The sequence below is a fragment of the Crinia signifera genome, chromosome 2, assembly GCF_055691185.1.
Source record: "Crinia signifera chromosome 2, ASM5569118v1, whole genome shotgun sequence".
Taxonomy (NCBI): Eukaryota; Metazoa; Chordata; class Amphibia; order Anura; family Myobatrachidae; genus Crinia; species Crinia signifera.
Window position 1 is genome coordinate 397,711,830 of NC_139218.1, and position 22,615 is coordinate 397,734,444.

Below are 22,615 nucleotides of genomic sequence, written 5' to 3' on the forward strand. Positions count from 1 at the left end.
TTACAGTAAGCTGCCGCTATGTCCCAGCGCGGCCTCAGGGTGTGAGAGCTGAGTGTGATTGCTGCAGAGTTTACATATAACTTACAGTAAGCTGCCGCTATCTCCCAGCGCGGCCTCAGGGTGTGAGAGCTGACTGTGACTGCTGCAGAGTTTATATATAACTTACAGTAAGCTGCCGCTATCTTCCAGCGCGGCCTCAGGGTGTGAGAGCTGACTGTGATTGCTGCAGAGTTTACATATAACTCACAGTAAGCTGCCGCTATCTCCCAGCAAGGCCTCAGGGTGTGAGAGCTGACTGTGACTGCTGCAGAGTTTACATATAACTTAAAGTAAGCTGCCGCTATCTTCCAGCGCGGCCTCAGGGTGTGAGAGCTGACTGTGATTGCTGCAGAGTTTATATATAACTTACAGTAAGCTGCCGCTATGTCCCAGCGCGGCCTCAGGGTGTGAGAGCTGAGTGTGATTGCTGCAGAGTTTACATATAACTTACAGTAAGCTGCCGCTATCTCCCAGCGCGGCCTCAGGGTGTGAGAGCTGACTGTGACTGCTGCAGAGTTTATATATAACTTACAGTAAGCTGCCGCTATCTCCCAGCGCGGCCTCAGGGTGTGAGAGCTGACTTTGATTGCTGCAGAGTTTATATATAACTTACAGTAAGCTGCCGCTATCTCCCAGCACGGCCTCAGGGTGTGAGAGCTGACTGTGACTGCTGCAGAGTTTACATATAACTTACAGTAAGCTGCCGCTATCTCCCAGCGCGGCCTCAGGGTGTGAGCTGACTGTGATTGCTGCAGAGTTTACATATAACTTACAGTAAGCTGCCGCTATCTTCCAGCGCGTCCTCAGGGTGTGAGAGCTGACTGTGACTGCTGCAGAGTTTATATATAACTTACAGTAAGCTGCCGCTATCTCCCAGCGCGGCCTCAGGGTGTGAGAGCTGACTTTGATTGCTGCAGAGTTTATATATAACTTACAGTAAGCTGCCGCTATCTCCCAGCACGGCCTCAGGGTGTGAGAGCTGACTGTGACTGCTGCAGAGTTTACATATAACTTACAGTAAGCTGCCGCTATCTTCCAGCGCGGCCTCAGGGTGTGAGAGCTGACTGTGACTGCTGCAGAGTTTATATATTATATCAGTCTGAAGGAAATGTCCCTAGGGATTCATTAATTGCTCATTAAAACGATTAGAAATGTAGCTTGTTATGCAGAAAAGGACAGGCAGGAAAATACATGTATATCTTTGAAGCACAAATTTGGCATATTTTTATGGCATAAATGTGCGGCAAATGAGGAATCCAGTACTGGACATACAGAATATAGGCACGCTGCATATCATTTTTGTGCCCCCTTTTCCATACTATTATGAATGAGATGCATTTTATGGGGAAAATGGAAAAACGATGACAGTACTGTACATGAGCTACAGTATTTTGAGGGATCAAAGTATAATTTTGATTTTAAACGTTAGAAATTATTTAAACAATGTTTATTTGTTGTAAAGTTGCTGTAATTGTGTAGTTGTTATCGGTTTACAACATTGGCAAACATAACTCATATAACCCATATAAACCAGCTCTAATTATGGGCCTGATTCTTTACTGATTGCGTAATTGCGCTGGGGACTGATTATGCGGCTCTGCACATGCGATGTGTCAGCCTGTTGTATGACTACCATGGGAAAGACATCTGGATCCAACTTTTTACCGGCCGTTCTTATTCTGAGTATAAAGCAATCAGACTTTTCATGAACTTAGACTCTATTACCCAACTTAGCAAAATTTCTGAATTTTGCTGTAAAATCAGACCAATATCGTCTCCCATTACATCCTGGCCTATATATCACAGTCCTGGGGGAGAGAACCTAAATAACGGGATCTGTTTCCTAAAAGCAGTTGTTAAAATAGTTTGCAATCAAAGTAACACAGGTGGTTAAGTGGCCTATAAACGAGGAGATTATTTATTAACAGTTTCTTATATAGCGCATACATATTCCGCAGCGCTGTACAGAGAGTATAGTGGAACATTCACATCAGTCCTCAGAGATGAGGGTAGATGCTAGATCACTCAGAACACTAAGATTGCTCAGCACACAGCACTGCACAGCGGCGTGCGGCTGAGCGATCTGTGACGGGCAGTGTTCTCCGGTGAGGACACTGGCCCTGACATCGGCGATTAGCTTGATTTATCCAGCATGACGGATATTAATCACCGGGGCTGATGCTGGTGACAGTCTGTAAACCGATCATGCAGCCTGGAAATCAACGATTAATCGGTCGGTTTGGGAACCGATGGTTCAAGGGTCGTTCTGGGAATGGATGGTTCAGGTGGATCTCCAAGTACCAGAATGTGGGGAGGCCTTCTGGAACTTGTAGTTCTACTGTGAAAACCAATGTATTTTTAAATTCTTATTTTTACACCCAAAAAATCAGCCCACCACCCAGTAGTGGTGGGGACAGCCCCGGGCTTCAGCCCTGGACGAGTGAAGCCTGAGGGGACCCCTTTTATGGGACCTGTCACTGGGACCTTGTATAAAAAGTGTCCCCCAGCTGAGGTATGACACTGTTGGTTGTTGAAGCCCAGTGCTGGTTCCAAAATACGGGGGGGGGGGCACCCAGTCTTTTTATCCTCCATATTTTTGAAACCAGGACTGGTACCTGGTGCTGATTTCTTCAATACGGGGGATGCATACTATTTATTCCCCCTGTATTTGGGGTACCAGAACTGGCTCAGTGAGCCTGGGACAGGTTATGCTCGGGGGAAGGGTTTGCGATTTGTAATGTGTGATTTTTTGTTGCAGCAAAATCTGCAAATTTGACCGTGATCCGCATGTTACTACATGTGCGATTTCAGAAAATGTACGATGTTGGCTGTTCTTGACAAAAAAATTGCAAATAACAAAAAATGGCATTTTACTACATTTAACCCTAGAACAGCGTCTTATTGAACAGGGGAAGGCATTCCCCAAAATGGGTGCAGCCCAAAGAGAGTCCTGTAAGCACGAATGGGAGTGAGTAATGTACAGTATGTCCACAGTATGCTGCTTTCCGGTCAGGGCCATCTTAACAGCAGTGTGGACCCCTGGGCAAAGCAATGCACTGGGGCCCTTACCCATTCTCCCCTCCTAGGGGTGGGGGGTGCTATCAGCAGCAGCTGTGATGTCCCACGGGTGTCAGGGGGTGCTCTATCTTCCACTCAACATGTAGGACCTGGAGCAGTAACTTCTGCTAATTACTCCTTTACTGCACAGGTGGTGGGAGGGAGAACACTAACGTGTGGAAGGGGGCACTGAGCTGTATGAAGGGTCCCTTGTAAATGACTTCCAGTGAGGTGTGGGGTGTTTTATACACAGGGGAGGGTTGGATAATGGAGTGGGCTAAATATTCGTCATTTTCCGGTGGAAGGGCAGCTTGTTTGACTGCAGATATCGCCATTATCTGGAAATAGATTTCTTAGAATTCAATAGTATAAAAACCTAGAGTCCCAACTTTCAGGAGGTGCTGGGAGCTGGGAACAGAGATCAGGAGCCAGAGCAATCTATTGACAAAAATATAAAACTGTTCACCAGCGTTTGGAGCTGGAGCAGGGACCGGCTGCTGGAAGGCTGATATCTCTGGTTCTGGGCATGATAGAGACAAGCCGCTAGTGTCGACGGAATGCGGAGAGTCCCAACTTTTGGAATATACTCTCAGAAAAACTCTAAGTCAGAGAGAACCTGAGAAATATGCTGGGAATTGCAATTAACAGGTCGGATGTGGACTGCTGCTTTGAAGTTGGATATCTCTAGTCAGTTCCCCAGGGCCGATTTTCAAAATTCTGGTATCCCTGGAAAAATCAGCATAGGGCCCTTATTCACCTGGGGCCCCTGGGCAAGTGCCCATTAAGCCCATATGAAAAGACGGCCTTACATCTTGGTCATAGCTAGAATGGAATTGTGGACTTCCAGATATGTCCATGCGGAGAAGGCTGCGCTAGCTCAGCGCTATACACTAGCGGTCAGTGCATACCGGAAGGGAGCCAGCTGAAAGTGGACAAAGCTTGGCAGCTTCGATTGAAAATCACATACAACACCAGGCGGATCAGTGCAATAGAATCCATATAAACCAGTACTGCATCTGCTTCCTATTAAGTGAGGACACACGGGCTCAGAGGAATTGTGTTTTACTATTTTATTAATATAAGACAGGCATGTCCAAACTGTGGCCCTCCGGCTGTTATGAAACCACACATCCCAGCATGCCTTGCCATACTTTTAGCATTCCTTAATAGCAAAGCTGTGGCAAGGCATGATGGTACTTGTAGTTTCACAACAGCTGAAGGGCCATAGTTTGGACATGCATGATATAAGACATAAAATACATACAATTGAACACATAATAGAAAGAGTATGGGTTGTAAAAAGGATTGGATCCTTTTAGTAGGATTTGCGCTCGTGGGTAGGAGCAGCCTGATTGGGGAGCTTTAAGCACAAGAAGCCCCCCAGCAGAAGAGGAGAAGCAACCCCCTGCCAGACGATACCGCAGAGCCTCAAACTAAGAAGACGGCAGGTGACGTCACCAGCTGAACGCTCCGGAGTCCCGCCGTAGGTTTGCAAGAGCCACAGCAAGCGGCATAGATGTCAGAATAGTGCAGGGCAAGCTTATTTAACCCCCTCAAAACCTGGACTGCTTCTACTTACTCCTATAAGGAGTGTAAACATTATTTGGTCATTTATTTGATTTTACGATTAATTTTATTTTTATTTATTTATTTCTATTTTTATTTATTTATTTATTTATATTTATTTTTATTCTTATTTATTACATCTTTACATCTTTATTTCTCTTTAGCTCTTTCAGTTACACTTTATGGGTGCATACACACTGTACAATTTTTTTGACCAATTTGGTTGAAAGACATTTCCATTGAACCCAGTGTCCTGGACTAAAGATGTTGACAAAATATATTGACGACAGATGAAAGAAGAAAGATCTAGCTACAGTTTATAGGCTCTTTTTGAAAGATATTCAAATTGAGCTGCATGCACAGTTGACGAACAATCTTGATGAACAACTGGCGGGTATGCGCATCATCACTCATCGTTTGTTTGTTGACAATATCTTTTGTCAACATCTTTCGTCCAGGACACTGGGTTCATTGGAAATGTCTCTCAACCAAATTGGTCAAAAAAATTGTACAGTGTGTATGCACCTTATCTTTACCCTTTTGTCTCATTCTCAGAAATTAACCCTTCCACGTGATCCCTACGCTAATTGTCTCACATTTTGCCCCTATCTGTTTTTACCCCATCCCCCCCTAGCGCCTGATCAATGTTGTGCACTTGCACAACACATTCACCCACATAATAGAAAGAGCAATGATAAATTCTAAATAATGATATCGCTGCATAAAACCAATAACTGCTCTGACTTCCTTTAGTCATAGATATGAATATTAATCAGCAATGGGCACACAGGGCAGCCTATAGGCATACAGTATAAATGGTCAGTAGCGCGCAAGCAGTCAGGATAGCCTAATGAGCACATTGGGCTTAATCAGACCTGCCCGCTAGGTTTCGTATACTCGCAGCCTAGCGAACAAGTCAGCGCCGCCCTGCCGAACACCTTCCCCACCGCATCCCCTCGCTAGCATGTGAGGGTACGAGAACATAGGTGCCGATTCTGTGGGTGCTCAAGGGCCCGAGCACCCACAGAAATTGAGGGCCCGAGTCCCACTGCTGGGCCACCGCATCAAATTGCTAATATGTGTCTGCAGCACCCATATCGCCAGGCCCGCCGCCTGGGAAACAGTATGCCGGGACAGCGGAAGCCTACAATAAACGAAGGCACCAAAAACAACCATGAGCAATCAATCAACCCTTAAATATGACCTGAAACCAGTTAACCAGCCATTGTTTCCCACCAATCAGCTAACGCACTCATCACCACTAAAAAAGGTGAGGGAGGGCAGGAAGATCTGGAACAAGAGACTGACTCCACCTATTACCAGATCTTATATTCCAGCTAACTCTGCCAACCCTCTATCCTTATTGGATGCTGAGTCAAATGTCCTTGCCAAGGCCACTCCCAGCCTCGGATGTTTAACCCACTCCTCTCCTAGCTCAGTTATTCCGTTCTTCAAATGAGAAGTATTCTATAACCTTATCCTGTCAAACTCACGGCAGCTTGCACTTAAATGAATGAGCCATTTTCGTCAGGGGAAACCTAAGTTTAATTGCGTGTCAAAGCAGATGGCCACCGCAGCGCTCCTGCTGGTTAGTCTTGGGTTGTGGACGAAAGAGTTCAGTAGTTTGTTGGGATGGAAGTTTCTAATATAGTTGTTACATTTTTATCTAACCAAGTCTTTGTAATACGGGCTTGATCTTGATTTTCTTGATTGTTTTAGCAAAAGTCTCCCTAATTTCCTTTGTTCTAAGAAAATATATAATGGGATTGGCTATATGTGGTGCAGAAGAATACAGGAAAATAAGCAAAGCATTGACATCGGGTGTAATTACTACGACAAAGATGGTGTTTACAAAGTAGAGGAAGGTCCGAGGAATATAATATAAACCCACGACTAGCAGGTGGGTGGTGCAGGTGTAGAACGCTCTGCGCCAGCTGTCGGGTCGGGAGGAGATCACACCTATTATCAGGGCATATGACAGCAATATCACCCCCAAGGGCACCAGCAGCACAACGAGGGCACACACAAAGGCCACTGTTCTCATATATGTTACATCCGAACATGCTAAGGCTGAGATTGATGCATGGGTACAGAACAAGGTATATATCTTGTTAAGGCCACATCGGTCAATTTGGGACATCTGAGCAGCGATGGTCCCATTTATAATAGCAGCTATAAAAAAACAGCAGATGGCACAAGCAATGGAAATCCTCCTTGGGGTGATAATGGCGGCGTATCTCAGGGGCTGGCATATAGATATATAACGGTCCACGGCCATCACCATCAACAGGAGGGAGTCCACACTCCCTAAGTAATGGACGCAGAACATCTGGAAGATGCACACAGGGAAGGGCATGGAGGAGGCTCCGAACCAGTACTTGGCGATGAGTTTCGGTAGAGTCACCGTGTCGAATAAAAGGTCTGATGCAGCGAGATTTGCTATGATCAGGTACATGGGCTGGTGCAGGTGCGTATTCAGGATGACCAGACCGATGACGCTCCCATTGGCAGTCAGTGACATCACATACACCAGGAACATCATGGCGGATATGAAGGCGTTGTAGTCTTCCGTAACGCCGGGGAATCCGACCAATAAAACCTCTGCACTCCCAGTTTGATTAAACATCATCTGCTCCCCAAAAATAATATGTGGTGCACCTGTGAGAAAAATAGATTAAACATAATTATATTATCTATAAATTAGGGAACCCAGAGGGATCTAGCAGTTACGGACTCCTCACTTTGTAAACTTGTAAGAAATATTTCATATGGGATGAATAATTAGAATATGTCCAACGTTTTACTGTATGAACCAAGCCTAATGTTCATATTAGTATTAGCATGAAGAAACCTACATTATGGTTTATCTTTGAGTTCCTTCTAGAACAGTTTATTCTATGTTACCTAATCTATGGTAAATGTAGAGTGGTAATGCCTAAAAGCTCAGGCCTCCAGTGAAGATTCACTTTTGAGGCCAGCTGGTGATTTTTGGCAGTGTTTGGGGTGGCAGTTGGTGTTACGCCTCTATTTGAATTTTGGACCTCACTGCAGCTCTACCTCTGGAACCACCACTGGTCTTCTGTGTCTCTGCTGTGTCCTTAGGAAGGAATTTATCAGGTAGAAAAACATGTACAGTTATTCCAGCAATTTCACTAACAACCCACTGCAACCACTAGGATGTGCTACAGCTTGGCATTCACGAACAAGATTGACCACTGCAAACAACTAGATTAACTGGAATGGGTTCAGAGAAGGGCAACTAAACTAATAAGGGGTCTTGGGTCACTTGAAGATAAAGATAGGCTATCCAGGCTGAATATGTATACACTGAAAAAATGGAGGTTGAGCGGAGATATGATCAGTATGTTAAAATACAGGATTGGAAACCATAAGGAACTAGGAGAAGACTTATTCAGTAACAGGCCTATACTTAGGACGCGTGGGCATGCACTGAGGCTCGAGGAAGAGAAATTCCGCTTGGAAATTCTTCACCATAAGAGCAATTAAGTTCTGTAACTCTTTGCCAGAAAATGTGGTAACAGCGCATATAGTAAGTGAGTTTAAACTAAAACTAGATAAATTCTTGGCCATAAAGGGAATCATATAGTCATGAAAGACTAGTTAAACAGGTACTTATATGTTAGTTGGGCGCCCACTAAGCTTTTTGCTTAGTTTTCCACGTCTGCTCGCCACACTATATAAAATCAACTCCATGCCGACATCGATAGTGGGGGTATGAGCGTACTAACTATAGTGGGCGCTCAACTAACATATAAGTACCATTAAACAGGTTGAAGTAGATGGACTGATGTCTTTTTGGACCTAAATGACTATGTTACTAGGTTAGATTTTGGAACCCCAGACTCTTACGTCATCTTTGGCTCAAGGAGATGGCCTCTCTAAAGAATTACATACATGGCAACTGCTTCACTGATCACAATGTCACTCTATGGTTACTGCATACTTGCCTACTTTTGAAAACTAGTTTCAGGGAGATTATAGTTGGTAATAGAATTTAGTAAAGCACCCCATTGAGGAGGCGTGTCATGCTCCTCTCAAAGGGCATGTATAGTTCCATATATGGAGAGATTGTGAATAGAGATTGTGAATGTGGCACCTAGAAGCGTGGGTGTGTACTGCTACATCTGAGAGGAATCTTTTATAATGACTTATATCCAAATGTAGATGATCCCCAAAGCAGTTAGTAAGAGCTACTATACTTGGTAACGTGCTGGGAAATGGTGCTGATGATTCAGTATAACTGAATGGAAATGGTGCTGATGATTCAGTGTAAATGTATCTGTCTCTCATTCCTTTTTCCCCAAAAAATGTTACAGTGTAATGTGGGCTAGGTGACATGGGGGAGATTGCTAGACTAATGAGGGAGAGAGGGAGATTGCTGCTATGTCAGGGAGTTTCCTGCAGAATGCATGAGGGGAGGTAACTATGATGTAACAGTGTAATGTGGGCTAGGTGACATGGGGGAGATTGCTAGACTAATGAGGGAGAGAGGGAGCTTGCTGCTATGTCAGGGAGTCTCCTGCAGAATGCAGGAGGATAGGTAACTATGATGTAACATGTAACAGTGTAATGTGGGCTAGGTGACAAGAGAGAGGGAGATTGCTAGACTAATGAGGGAGAGAGGGAGATTGCTGCTATGTCTGGGAGTCTCCTGCAGAATGCAGGAGGGTAGGCAGCTATGGGTTACTGGTCTACTCAAGAGATGGACAAAATCAAATCCGAGAATTCAGATGCAAGCAACATGGTGTGTTCTGACTGTATCCACTAAATGACGCAAAAAACCTTATTTGACCTCATTATGGGAAGATAAATTATTGCTTGACAGACAGCTAGAGCGAGAAACCAATTTTAGGCATGTTCCAGAGACTGTTAGCATCTTTGACCTGGGCCCACAAGAGTCTTTTACAAGCAGTTCAAAACCTGGACACAGCTAAGAATGCAGAAATTGCAAATTCCGGACTGTAGAATTCAAGGAAATTGTGATATGGTACAAAACTAGATATTCTGGCACCTAAAGAAGTGATGATACAGCAGAGGTAGGTATAGTCTGGTCATGATCTAATCTGGTAGTAAATATCACGACCACTCTCTCCCAGTGGCTTACAAAATTGGGGCAAATGTAAAGAAACCACAAACAGGGGCAATCTATAACCAGACTGTCTCCTCGACCATGGAGGAAAGAGTCGATTGCAGTGGTAAATTTCACTAACTGACCAGATAGATGCTCAGGGAAGGCTGAGGCTGTTGGTGGTACAAAGCAAAGTGGACACATAGGGCGGTATTCAATGACCCTGATTCGCCATGTTTTTATGGCGAATTTGTGCTGTTTGGCGAATTTTTGACTAAAACGGTGAATCACCCTATTCAATGACCAGATGGCGAATACATTTGAAGGTTTTTTTCGCCATGATTCACCGAGTAGCAATCGTTATCTTTTTATGGAGAAGTGGAAGGTGAACTTTTAAAATAAAGTGTTTTGTTTTTTACATTTGGTGTAAAAAAATCAGGAATTTTATTCTGAGGAGGGGCATGCTATTTTTATTCATGTGCTGTAAGCACATGAATATATATTTAATTTAAAAATATATATATATATATTTTTTTTTTTACACAGCAGCCAGCAGGGGGCGCCGAAGCCGAGCCGCTCATTAGATATTCATATATTCACTGCACCCGATCGTTACGATCGGGTGTAGTGAATATATGGTCCCCTGTGCTGCCTGGCACCCGGGGAGCCCACCTCCCCCCCACATACGCTCTGGGGCAGGCAGAGAGACTTCCATCTCTCTGCCTGCCACCGTCCTCAGGCTCCCTGCGGCGTTCGCCGCAGGAGCTCATATTCGCCGGTCAGGGGCAGCGAGCCCCTGACTCGTTGAATACCGGAGCCGGCGAGGCTCCGGAACGTGGCGAATGTGCAGCGAATCCTAAAAAGGATTCGCTGCACCTCGCAGGTATTCTCATTGAATACCACCCATAGTCAAATTGTCAAAGCAAATGTTTAAACAATAAAATCCAGAGGCAATAGATCAACCCTTGACAGGGGCAATAAGAAACCATAACCCCACCTACCACCTACCACTTGGCTACTTTTACTGGCTAGCAATGTCCAACAGCGTACATATTGCAGATTTGGGGAATTGTCTGAGTGGAAGTTCCAAGACAATGAGGTCTTGTTATGACTGTACTGAATGAGCACTTACTGGCGGTGATCCTAAGGATGAATGTACTCTATACAGTAGTTGTTCAGATGAACTAACTGAGGTCCTCAGGACTGAGTTGCAAACTGCAGCAATGGTGGTGAAACAGACTCGGCAGTAAACCATAAAACTACTTGAGGGTCGGAAGAGGTTTGTCAGTTATCGAAGTGAAGTTGAAAGAGCAAGAATTGCTGACCAAAGACCTGTAATCCAAAACCTAAACCCGAAAAATGTCCGGTGCACATCTCTAGTATTTGGCGCCACTCATTTGTGCTATGTGGAACGCCTGACTTTGGTATATATGACTGTTGTTATTTAATGCTGTCTGTTATTGCTGTCCGCCATGTTACTGACCAGAAGTATGTTAACTATACCAAAGAAGTTTGATGTTATTTTGTAGCCAATTCCTCTTTTTGCCTGTTTCATCTATTTGTTAAGTGATTTTTATTATATATTGGTCTATAAATAAAGGGAAATAGCCGTAACAGCATCAGCAGTTAGTGTTTGTGTCTCTGCAATGGTGGCAAAGTAAGGGTGCCCATACACCAGGCAGTGCGATACCCCAACCCGACAGAATGCAATGTAGCGGGGTACTGGGCATATATTCTAGTGAATGGACTTGGGGTCCCTTGGCGTGGGCTGCAGGCTTTAATGTTTTGATCAGAATATGCCAAATCCCCTCTGTTCTATTTGCTGCATACACACAGACTTGCATTAGATTATTGTTAGTGCCCGTACCAATTGCCTTTCTGTTTTGTGTACATATCTGGTATTAATAGTGCCACGCGGTTGGTACCAAGTACAATATGAATAACACTGTGCCCGGGCAGATGTGCACGGCGCACCAGAGAGAGCTTTGGATACAGAGCCAGACCTACAATATGGAACTTATTCTGGTCTCCACGCAAAGCTGTGAATTTTGCAGCTTTGGGTGTGGCTTAAACGCCGCCCGCACCATTGCCTGCCGCCCCCCTCAGTCATCGGCAACCATCAAATTTTTTCTACAGCACGCACAGATGTAAGATGCGGTCGCTCCACTGAGGGAGGGGTGGCTTGGGTTGCCAGGTGCGATGCGGCCGCTACATCGCTCTACGGTGGGGTTGGGGTGGCGGGCGGCCGCCAAGTAATTTTACAGGAGGGGAGGGGGGCGATGCGGTGGCGGCCACCGAGGTTGCTGGGGGAGGGGGGGGAATGACAGCGTGACAGCAGCCACTCACCTCCATACCCCCATCCAGGGGGTGTCCCTGCTCCCGACTACCGCCCTCCAGTGGCCGGCGCCCTAGGCAATTGCCTAATGCGGCCCTGACCCCCACACCCTCCTATCGACACCTTTGCTCTTAGCACAACACTGTGACCTGAGATTCAGCTGCTGTTCTAGTTATACATAAAAGACATTTACACAATTAAGCGCTAATAATCTCCCAGCCTGAGACGCACACGTATCCGAAGCATTTGGATTAAATAACAGCTCCCCCTCCCCGCACTCCTTATGTACCAAAACACATCCTGCTACTCACCATTCTCTGTGTGACCGGTACTGTGCTCGATGTCAAAGCATTGTGTTTCCTCCTCTGTCTCCGATAAGTAACTACAATGGTATATTCTGTGGAATACAATAGTAAAAAGAAACTTCAACATTTCTCCCATAAGAATAGAACTTCTGCTCTTTCCCAGGAAATGTTACAACTTTAGTAAATACCAGAGATGTGATCTTCTCCAGAAATCCAAATCCATCCGAAATGTGGATCCGAACCAAAACCCGATCCGGACACCTCAAGGAGATCTGAGTTTTGGTTGGCATATTCCTTCTGTTTCGGGTGTTTTATTGCAATAATTACAGTAATTACCTATTGGTACTGATCATACCAGTGTCGATGTTTGGCTGTATTGTAGTGTTATAGTATAGTAAGTATAGAAATGTATAGTAAGTAGAGATGTGCGGGCTCGGATTCCTCAGATCCGAGCCAGCACGGACGTCATCAATCCGGGCCCGGATACGAGCAGCGCTCGGCGCTTCCCGCCTTACTCGAATCCGGGCGCACGGGCAAAACGTCATCGCCCGGCGTTGGATTCTCGCGAGATCACGGAACCCTTAAATTCCGCAACCTCGCGCCGCCATCTTCACTCCAATCTCGGAGAAGGGTAGGGAAGGGTGTGCTGCTGCTGTGTGTGGTCTCTGCTGGGGCCCGTGCTGCTGTGTACTGTGTCTCTGCTCAGTGATCAAGACATCACCATTGCAAGGATGACTGGTGCTGTGTTCTGTCTCTCCTTTGTGCTGGGGCCTGCCTCTGCTGAGTCTGCTCCTGTATAGTCAGTCACAATGTGATAGTCCACTGGTGCTGCTAGTGCCACTGCCTGCCCTGCACTGCCTAGTGTCTGCTGCAGTCTGCTCTCTGCTGTTGCCACTGGCTAGTGCCTACCAGTACCTATTGCAGTATATAATTCCAGTGTGCTGTTGCCCCTGGCTATCAGTACCTATCACAGTATATAATTCCAGTTTGCTGTTGCCACTGGCAGTGGCTACCAGTATTTTATTTATTGCAGTATATAATTCTAGTCTTCTGTTGCCACTGGCTACCAGTATTTATCGCAGTATATAATTCCAGTCTGCTGTTGCCGCTGGCTACCAGTATTATTTATCACAGTATATAAATCCAGTCTGCTGTTTCCACTGGCTACCAGTATTTATCGCAGTATATAATTCCAGTCTGCTGTTGCCGCTGGCTACCAGTATTATTTATCACAGTATATAAAAATCCAGTCTGCTGTTTCCACTGGCTACCAGTATTTATCGCAGTATATAATTCCAGTCTGCTGTTGCCTTTGGCTACCAGTATTATTTATCACAGTATATAAAAATCCAGTCTGCTGTTTCCACTGGCTACCAGTATTTATCGCAGTATATAATTCCAGTCTGTTGCCACTGGCTACCAGTATTTATTGCAGTATATAATTCCAATCTGCTGTTTCCACTGGCTACCAGTACTATCAGTCCAGGGGTGCCCACATGTGTGCTGTATCATCCGGGGGTGCCCACATGTGTGCTGTATTTGTCCAGGGGTGCCCCCATGTGTCCTGTATCAGTCCTGGGGTGCCCGCATGTGTGCCGTATAATTCCAGGGGTGCCCCATGTGTCCCATATCAGACCAGGGGAGCTGCCCTTTTTTTTTAATGAAAATAAAATTAAGGTGTTTTTTTTTTTTTACTGCAAGGGCTGTTAAATGCGCTGTAGTCCAGGGGTGAGCCAAGAGTGCTGTATAATTCATGGGGTGTTGCTAAGTAAGGTGTGCTGCTCTTTTTTATAATTAAAAGAATACACATTTTTATTTTTACTGCAGGAATTTGTCTGCCGTATAATTCCATGCCTGCCGCCATGTGTGCCGTAACAGTCCAGGGGTGCCGCCATCTGTGCCGTATAATTCCATGTGTGCTGTATCAGGTCAGGGGTGCCGTATAATTCCTGGGGTAAGCCAAGTCTGCCGTATAATTCATGGGGTGCTGCCAAGTGTGCTGTATTAGTCCAGGGGTGATGCTAAGCGTGCCATATCAGTCCAGGGGTGATGCTAGTGTGCCGTATCAGACTAGGGGGGATGCTAAGTGTGCCGTATCAGACTAGGGGGGATGCTAAGTGTGCCATATCAGTCCAGGGGTGATGCTAAATGTGCCGTATCAGTCCAGGAGTGATGCTACCTGTGCCGTATCAGTCCAGGAGTGATGCTACCTGTGCCATATCAGTCCAGGGGTGATGCTAGGTGTGCCATATCAGTCCAGCGGTGATGCTAGGTGTGCCGTATCAGACTAGGGGGGATGCTAAGTGTGCCATATCAGTCCAGCGGTGATGCTAGGTGTGCCGTATCAGACTAGGGGGGATGCTAAGTGTGCCATATCAGTCCAGGGGTGATGCTAAATGTGCCGTATCAGTCCAGGAGTGATGCTACCTGTGCCATATCAGTCCAGGGGTGATGCTAGGTGTGCCGTATCAGACTAGAGGGGATGCTAAGTGTGCCGTATCAGTCCAGGGGTGATGCTAAATGTGCCGTATCAGTCCAGGGGTGATGCTAAATGTGCCATATCAGTCCAGGGGTAATTCTAGGTGTGCAGTATCAGCCTAGAGGGGATGCTAAGTGTGCCATATCAGTCTAGTGTTTGTGCCGCACACTTGTGTGGCTTATCATAGTTATCCAGCTACCTCAGTGCAACCTTTTGCCCTAAAAACAATATTGTAAGGTGTGAGCTGTTCAGAATAGACTGTAAATGAGTGGAAATGAATGTTATTGAGGTTAATATAGCGTAGGAGGAAAAAAAAAAAAAAATTCTGCGATTTTAGCAGTTTTTATGCTTTTTTAACAAAAAAATCAGAACCCAAAACCCAAGAAATCCAAACACAAAACACTTAGGAGGTGTTTTGGCAAAACCCATTAGAACCCAAAACCTCAAGGTAATCAGAACCCAAAACCCAAAACCCGAAAAGTGGCCGGTGCACATCTCTAATAGTAAGTATAGTGAGTTTTAGAAATGACTGTACATTTTTATATGAAGTGAATGTGAACACAAAGATGTAACATCCGATATAAAGATAACTGTACGTCTGTAGAGCCTGAGATACTGTACATCAGGCATGTCCAAACTGTGGCCCTCCAGCTGTTGTGAAACTACACATCCCAGCATGCCTTGCCCTAGTTTTAGAAATCCCTAGTAGCATAACTGTGGCAATGCATGATGGGAGTTTTAGTTTCACAACAGCTGGAGGACCATAGTTTGGTAATGCCTGCTTTACATCATGTATATAATGACATAAGTCACAGGGGTGAAATAATTACATATAATCAGTTACAGTATATTAGTGTACACGTTAAGCGTACATCCAGCCTGCACATATAACTTACAGTAAGCTGCCGCTATCTCCCAGCGCGGCCTCAGGGTGTGAGAGCTGAGTGTGATTGCTGCAGGGTTTACATATAACTTACAGTAAGCTGCCGCTATCTCCCAGCGCGGCCTCAGGGTGTGAGAGCTGACTGTGATTGCTGCAGAGTTTATATATAACTTACAGTAAGCTGCCGCTATCTCCCAGCGCGGCCTCAGGGTGTGAGAGCTGACTGTGATTGCTGCAGAGTTTACATATAACTTACAGTAAGCTGCCGCTATCTCCCAGCGCGGCCTCAGGGTGTGAGAGCTGAGTGTGATTGCTGCAGAGTTTACATATAACTTACAGTAAGCTGCCGCTATCTCCCAGCGCGGCCTCAGGGTGTGAGAGCTGACTGTGATTGCTGCAGAGTTTACATATAACTTACAGTAAGCTGCCGCTATCTCCCAGCGTGGCCTCAGGGTGTGAGAGCTGAGTGTGATTGCTGCAGAGTTTACATATAACTTACAGTAAGCTGCCGCTATCTCCCAGCGCGGCCTCAGGGTGTGAGAGCTGAGTGTGATTGCTGCAGAGTTTACATATAACTTACAGTAAGCTGCCGCTATCTCCCAGCGCGGCCTCAGGGTGTGAGAGCTGAGTGTGATTGCTGCAGAGTTTACATATAACTTACAGTAAGCTGCCGCTATCTCCCAGCGCGGCCTCAGGGTGTGAGAGCTGAGTGTGATTGCTGCAGAGTTTATATATAACTTACAGTAAGCTGCCGCTATCTCCCAGCGCGGCCTCAGGGTGTGAGAGCTGACTGTGATTGCTGCAGGGTTTATATATAACTTACAGTAAGCTGCCGCTATCTTCCAGCGCGGCCTCAGGGTGTGAGAGCTGACTGTGATTGCTGCAGAGTTTATATATAACTTACAGTAAGCTGCCGCTATCTCCCAGCGCGGCCTCAGGGTGTGAGAGCTGACTGTGATTGCTGCAGGGTTTATATATTATATCAGTCTGAAGGAAATGTCCCTAGGGGGGGAAGATGGGCACAGAGTCATCATGGATTCTATATTTCAGGGGATTCACTAATTGCTCATTAGCAAACATGCCATTTCGCTTGTCTAAAGCTTTGCATTGGACAGCACTACAATAGGAATTTGAAGCACAAATTTGTGCATCATTCAGAGCTGGGGTATTTTTATGGCATAAATTGTCATATCCAAATTATTATATTAGTGTAAAACCCTGGTAGGGGTTATTCCGGCTTTGTGTGCAGTCTCACTAACCTCACTAACCTCTGTAGATTCTTCAGCCAAATAACTCCACTTGGATATCGTGAAAGTCCTCAGTGAGTACGTTTTATTAAACTGGATATATTTGGGATGAATTAAGGAACACTGCGACCACCGCGATATCAGCCAATACAATCACTACTTACTCCTGCAATATTCTGACTATGCAATCAGTACTATGCAATATATCAGTACGGTAGCAATGTTCTTGGTGAAAAGATCCAAGGTACCTGAGCTCAGGGTTTAGGATTCCAATGTAAGGAGGGATGTATATACATATACATAAAACCCTTGTACCTGCACTTGGGCACTTAGTACGGCAGTAAGGATGGTGTAATGGTTAGTATTACCGCCTCACAGCGTTGAGGTCATGGGTTCTATCCCCACCATGTGTTATATATACGGGGCAGTATGGATGGTGTAATGGTTACATTACTGCCTCACAGCGCTGAGGTCATGGGTTCTATCCCCACCATGTGTTATATATACGGGGCAGTACGGATGGTGTAATGGTTACATTACTGCCTCACAGCGCTGAGGTCATGGGTTCTATCCCCACCATGTGTTATATATACGGGCAGTACGGATGGTGTAATGGTTAGCATTACTGCCTCACAGCACTGAGGTCATGGGTTCTATCCCCACCATGTGTTATATATACGGGCAGTACGGATGGTGTAATGGTTAGCATTACTGCCTCACAGCACTGAGGTTATGGGTTCTATCCCCACCATGTGTTATATGTATGGTTATGGGTTCTATCCCCACCATGTGTTATATATACGGGGCAGTACGGACGGTGTAATGGTTAGCATTACTGCCTCACAGCACTGAGGTCATGGGTTCTATCCCCACCATGTGTTATATGTATGGGGCAGTACGGATGGTGTAATGGTTAGCATTACTGCCTCACAGTGCTGAGGTCATGGGTTCTATCCCCACCATGTGTTACATAAACAGGGCAGTACGGATGGTGTAATAGTTAGCATTACTGCCTCACAGCACTGAGATCATGGGTTCTATTCCCACCATGTGTTATATATACGGGGCAGTACGGACGGTGTAATGGTTAGCATTACTGCCTCACAGCGCTGAGGTCATGGGTTGTATCCCCACCATGTGTTATATATACGGGGCAGTACGGATGGTGTAATGGTTACATTACTGCCTCACAGCACTGAGGTCATGGGTTCTATTCCCACCTTGTGTTATATATACGGGGCAGGACGGACGGTGTAATGGTTACATTACTGCCTCACAGTGCTGAGGTCACGAGTTCTATCCCTACCATGTGTTATATATATGGGGCAGTACGGATGGTGTAATGGTTAGCATTACTGCCTCACAGCACTGAGGTCATGGGTTCTATCCCCACCATGTGTTATATATACGGGGCAGTACGGATGGTGTAATGGTTATAGCATTACTGCCTCACAGCACTGAGGTCATGGGTTCTATCCCCACCATGTGTTATATATACAGGGCAGTACGGATGGTGTAATGGTTAGCATTACTGCCTCACAGCACTGAGGTCATGGGTTCTATCCCCACCATGTGTTATATATATGGGGCAGTACGGATGGTGTAATGGTTTGCATTACTGCCTCACAGCACTGAGGTTATGGGTTCTATCCCCACCATGTGTTATATATACGGGGCAGTACGGATGGTGTAATGGTTATTGTGAGGATACCGGGTGACCTGGGTACCCTGGGGTTCAGGAATCACACAGCAGAGCGGGTAACAATGAAAACAGCTTGTACTTTATACAGGGAGACCAAGAAGTCCAGTAACCAGCAGCAGCTGCAGCAGCAGGATTATACTAACAAAGTCCATTCACAGTTCAGCAAAGTCTCCTCAATACAGTGATACAGTGTATCAGTGTATCTCCTACAGTCCTGAGCAGCACTGGCAGCTGTAGCAGAGCACACAGAATGGCTATTCACTGATTACACAGAGAGGGGACAGCACCCCAACCTCCAGTGACTATAGCTGTGCCCCTCACCTCACACAGTCACCTCTTCTTCCACTTCCTCTCTCCCACAATCCCCCTTTGATTGATCTTTCCTTCTGGATTGGTGGACCATGCTGTCAATCTTTCCAAAGGGGAAGGAGGAAGGCTTTTCTAAAGGGAACACTTCCTTACTGTGTGCTTCTGAATGTCTTCCTGTTTGTAACCTCTGCAGACTGAGGGCTTTAATTTAAGAATATAAAACTTGGGCCATAGGGTAACTCATTTCTACAAATGCAGGCAAGCCCTATTTTGTGCCTCCTCACATACCTCCCCCTTCTTAAATCGAGGAGACAGGCATGGTCTCAATATCAGAGTCCTGACTGTCGACTTGGCCCGAAGGTCTGCGAAGCTTGCCATTTTGTTCCTCACGTCTGGATAACCCATCAGCGTTGTTATGGTCTCGTCCCTTTTTGTGAGAAATGGAAAAGGTGAAACCTTGCAATGCCAAACTCCACCTCAACAACCTCCCATTTTCCCCTGAAGTTCTCTGTAGCCAACTCAAAGGGTTATGGTCAGTCACAACACTGAACTCCTTCCCATAGAGATAAGGTTGTAGTTTCTTTAAGGCCCACACTATCGCTAAACACTCCTTCTCGATAGTGGCATAAGCTATCTCTCGGTCAGCTAGTTTACGAGATAGATACACGACTGGGTGTTCCCTACCGTCTTCTCCTACCTGGCTTAACACTGCCCCAAGTCCACACCCTGAAGCATCTGTTTGCACAATACATTTTCTATTGTAGTCAGGGGCAGCCAACACTGGGGCTCTAGTCAGCATGTCTTTTAGGGTTTTGAAGGCTTGTTCACACTCAGTGGTCCATTCGATCTTCCAAGCATATCTCTTTTTTGTTAAGTCTGTCAGAGCCTTGGCCACGGTGCTGTAATGTGGTATGAATTTTCTGTAATAGCCAGCAACTCCGAGAAAGGCCCGCACTTGCTTCTGGTTGACTGGTTGGGGCCAATTGGCAATAGCCTCCACCTTTGCTGGTTCAGGTCTAATAACTCCTCCTCCAACCCGATGTCCTAAGTATTGAACCTCAGCCATCCCCATCTGGCATTTATCTGGGCGTATGGTGAGTTTGGCCTTTCTGATCCTCTTAAGCACTTCTGACACATGAGTTAAATGCTCCTCCCAGGTATGGCTGAAGATGGCAATATCATCGAGGTAGGCTTGGGCAAAGTCTTGACACCCCTCCAGTAGGTCATTCACTGTTCGCTGGAATGTGGCAGGGGCATTTTTCATCCCAAAAGGCATGGTAGTCCACTCAAAGAGTCCTATTGGTGTGATGAAGGCAGAACGCTCCTGGGCTTCTTTGGTAAGTGGGATTTGCCAGTAACCCTTGCTTAAGTCCAGCGTTGAAACAAACCTGGCCCCTCCAATCCGGTCTAGTAGTTCATCAACACGGGGCATAGGATAAGCATCAGTTGTGGTTACTTCATTCAATTTGCGATAGTCCACGCAAAACCGTGTAGTCCCATCTTTCTTGGGAACCAACACGACCCCAGAAGCCCATGGGCTTTTAGATGGTACGATGACCCCCAAAGCTAGCATCTCCTCGATCTCAGTCTTTACCTGCCTCATAACTTCTGGCGTCATTCGGTAAGCGGCTTGTCGAATGGGCTTAGCGGTCCCAGTGTCCACATGGTGAGCGGTTAGGTGAGTTCGACCAGGCTGACAAGAAAACTGGTCTCTTTCATCTTCTAAGATCCTCTGTATCTCTTGCTGCTGGGCCGCATTCAATTGTTTTCCCACCTGGACTGATTCCACACCTTTCCTCTGTTTAGCAGCTCCCAAAAGGTCAGGTAACGGATCAGTTTCTGGAGTCTCCATCGGAGGGCAGCACACTACCATGGTCGCTACTTGACGATCTCTATAAGCTTTCAGTCGATTTATATGGAAGGTGCGTAGGTTTTTCTCTCCCTTATCTAGGGAGACCACATAATTGACAGGTCCAGTGCGTCTTACCATGGTGTAGGGTCCATCCCAGGTGGCCTGCAGTTTGTTCCTTCGCACTGGGATAAGCACCATGACCTTTTGCCCAGGATATAACTCCCGGTTTTGAGCATGAGCATCGTACCATTCCCTTTGCTTTTCTTGTGATTCCCGGAGATGCTCTTCAGTTAACTGCAGCAGTCTTCTCATCCGTGTTCGCATGTTCTCTACATACTGCAAAATGGGCTGCTGGTATTCTTGAAAAGTTCCCTCCCAACTCTCTTTGACCAGGTCTAGAGGCCCCCGTACTTTCCGACCGTATAAGAGTTCAAACGGGGAGTATCCGGTAGATGCCTGAGGTACTTCCCGATAAGCAAATAGAAGTTGTTGTAGAGCTCTTTCCCAGTCCTTCCCCTCGGACTGTACATACGCTTGTAGGAGTCTTTTAAGTGTTCCATTGAAGCGTTAACAGAGCCCATTGGTCTGCGGGTGATAAGGGGAGGTCCGAAGAGGCTGAACCCCCCACTTTTCCCATAGGGTTTGCATAAGTTCGCCTTGGAATTGGGGTCCTTGATCTGTGACTACTTCCTGTGGGTATCCAACCCGACTGAAGATGTCTGTCAGTGCTTGTGCAACATGCTCTGTGTCAATGGATGATAGGGCCACGGCCTCAGGGTAACGTGTAGCAAAGTCAACTAGTGTTAAGATGTACTTCTTGCCCGTATGACTTGAAATAGCTAATGGTCCAACTAGGTCTATGGCAACACGGGCAAAGGGCTCCCCTATAATAGGTAATGGATGCAGAGGCACTTTCCGTTGAGGCTTCCCCAGTCTTTGGCAGGTATCGCAGGTGCTTCGATACTGCTTAACATCTCTAGAAATCCCTGGCCAGAAGAAATTCCGTAGCAGTCGGGCCAGGGTTTTACGGGTGCCGAAATGCCCGGCTGCGGGGATGTCATGAGCAAGAGCTAGTAATTGCACTCTATATGGTGTAGGTACCACCAACTGTTTAGTAGGCATGACAGCTTCCTGTCCAGGCTGAGGAACGACCAGTCGGTACAGTAATTCCTCTTCCCAAACTATCTTGTTTCCATCAGCTGTTTCCAGCCCCAGGTCAGCTGCACTCCTCAATTTACTCAGGGAGGGGTCAGTCTTTTGGGCCTGTCGGAACTCAGTGCGGTCCACCTCCCCCAAGTCTACCTCTAGAGTGTTAGATAAGGGACTAGAATCACTCACCGTGGTTGTCTGGGTAGGCTGTTTCTGTTTCATAGCCTGGGTAACTCTTTTGGCTTGGCTTCTTGTCACTGCCTGGACAAAGTTTGTCACCAGTCCTTGTCCCAGATCATTTCCGAGGATGACCTTGGCTGGTAGCCCCTTGAGTACTCCGACCTCCACAATTCCTTGATCAGCTCCCCAGTCTAGATGTATCTTGGCGATGGGGATGTCGGTCTGTTGTCCCCCGGCGGTGGCAATTCGTACATACTGTTCAGGAATCACCCTGGATGCGGGAATCAGGTCTGGCTCGATCAAAGTGAGTGAGGCCCCAGAATCTCGTAGGCCCTGAACCGGCTGATCCTCCACCACCACAGTCTGTAGGTGCCCTCGCATATTCCTGGGAGTTGCCTTCTCCTCCCCCAGTACCAGATCCAC

The 22,615-nt window shown here is 46.3% G+C and overlaps 1 protein-coding gene across 2 annotated transcripts; it reads right to left on the reverse strand.

The window, feature by feature from the left end:
- Positions 1 to 5,628: 5,628 nt before the first annotated feature.
- Positions 5,629 to 19,969, reverse strand: LOC146059266 (olfactory receptor 2AP1-like). Of its 2 annotated transcripts, XM_083171369.1 has the most exons (3): positions 19,300 to 19,969; positions 12,398 to 12,483; positions 5,629 to 7,320 (listed from the first exon to the last, which is right to left on the reverse strand). In XM_083171369.1, the coding sequence occupies exon 3, from the start codon at positions 7,289 to 7,291 to the stop codon at positions 6,329 to 6,331; it is 963 nt and encodes a 320-aa protein (XP_083027495.1). In that variant the 5' UTR covers positions 7,292 to 7,320; positions 12,398 to 12,483; positions 19,300 to 19,969; the 3' UTR covers positions 5,629 to 6,328. The 2 variants fall into 2 exon arrangements, with proteins under 2 accessions (XP_083027495.1, XP_083027494.1); XM_083171368.1 differs by lacking the exon at positions 19,300 to 19,969 and having other exon boundaries at positions 12,398 to 12,677.
- Between the last annotated feature and the right edge of the window lie 2,646 nt (positions 19,970 to 22,615).

Bases quoted from the DNA above. Each gene is read 5' to 3' on its own strand.
- LOC146059266 (XM_083171368.1), bottom strand. From the start codon at position 12,527: ATGGGAGAAATGTTGAAGTTTCTTTTTACTATTGTATTCCACAGAATA. The intron at 7,321-12,397 runs GTGAGTAGCAGG...TTTTTCTCACAG, and splicing joins TACCGGTCACACAGAGAATG to GTGCACCACATATTATTTTT.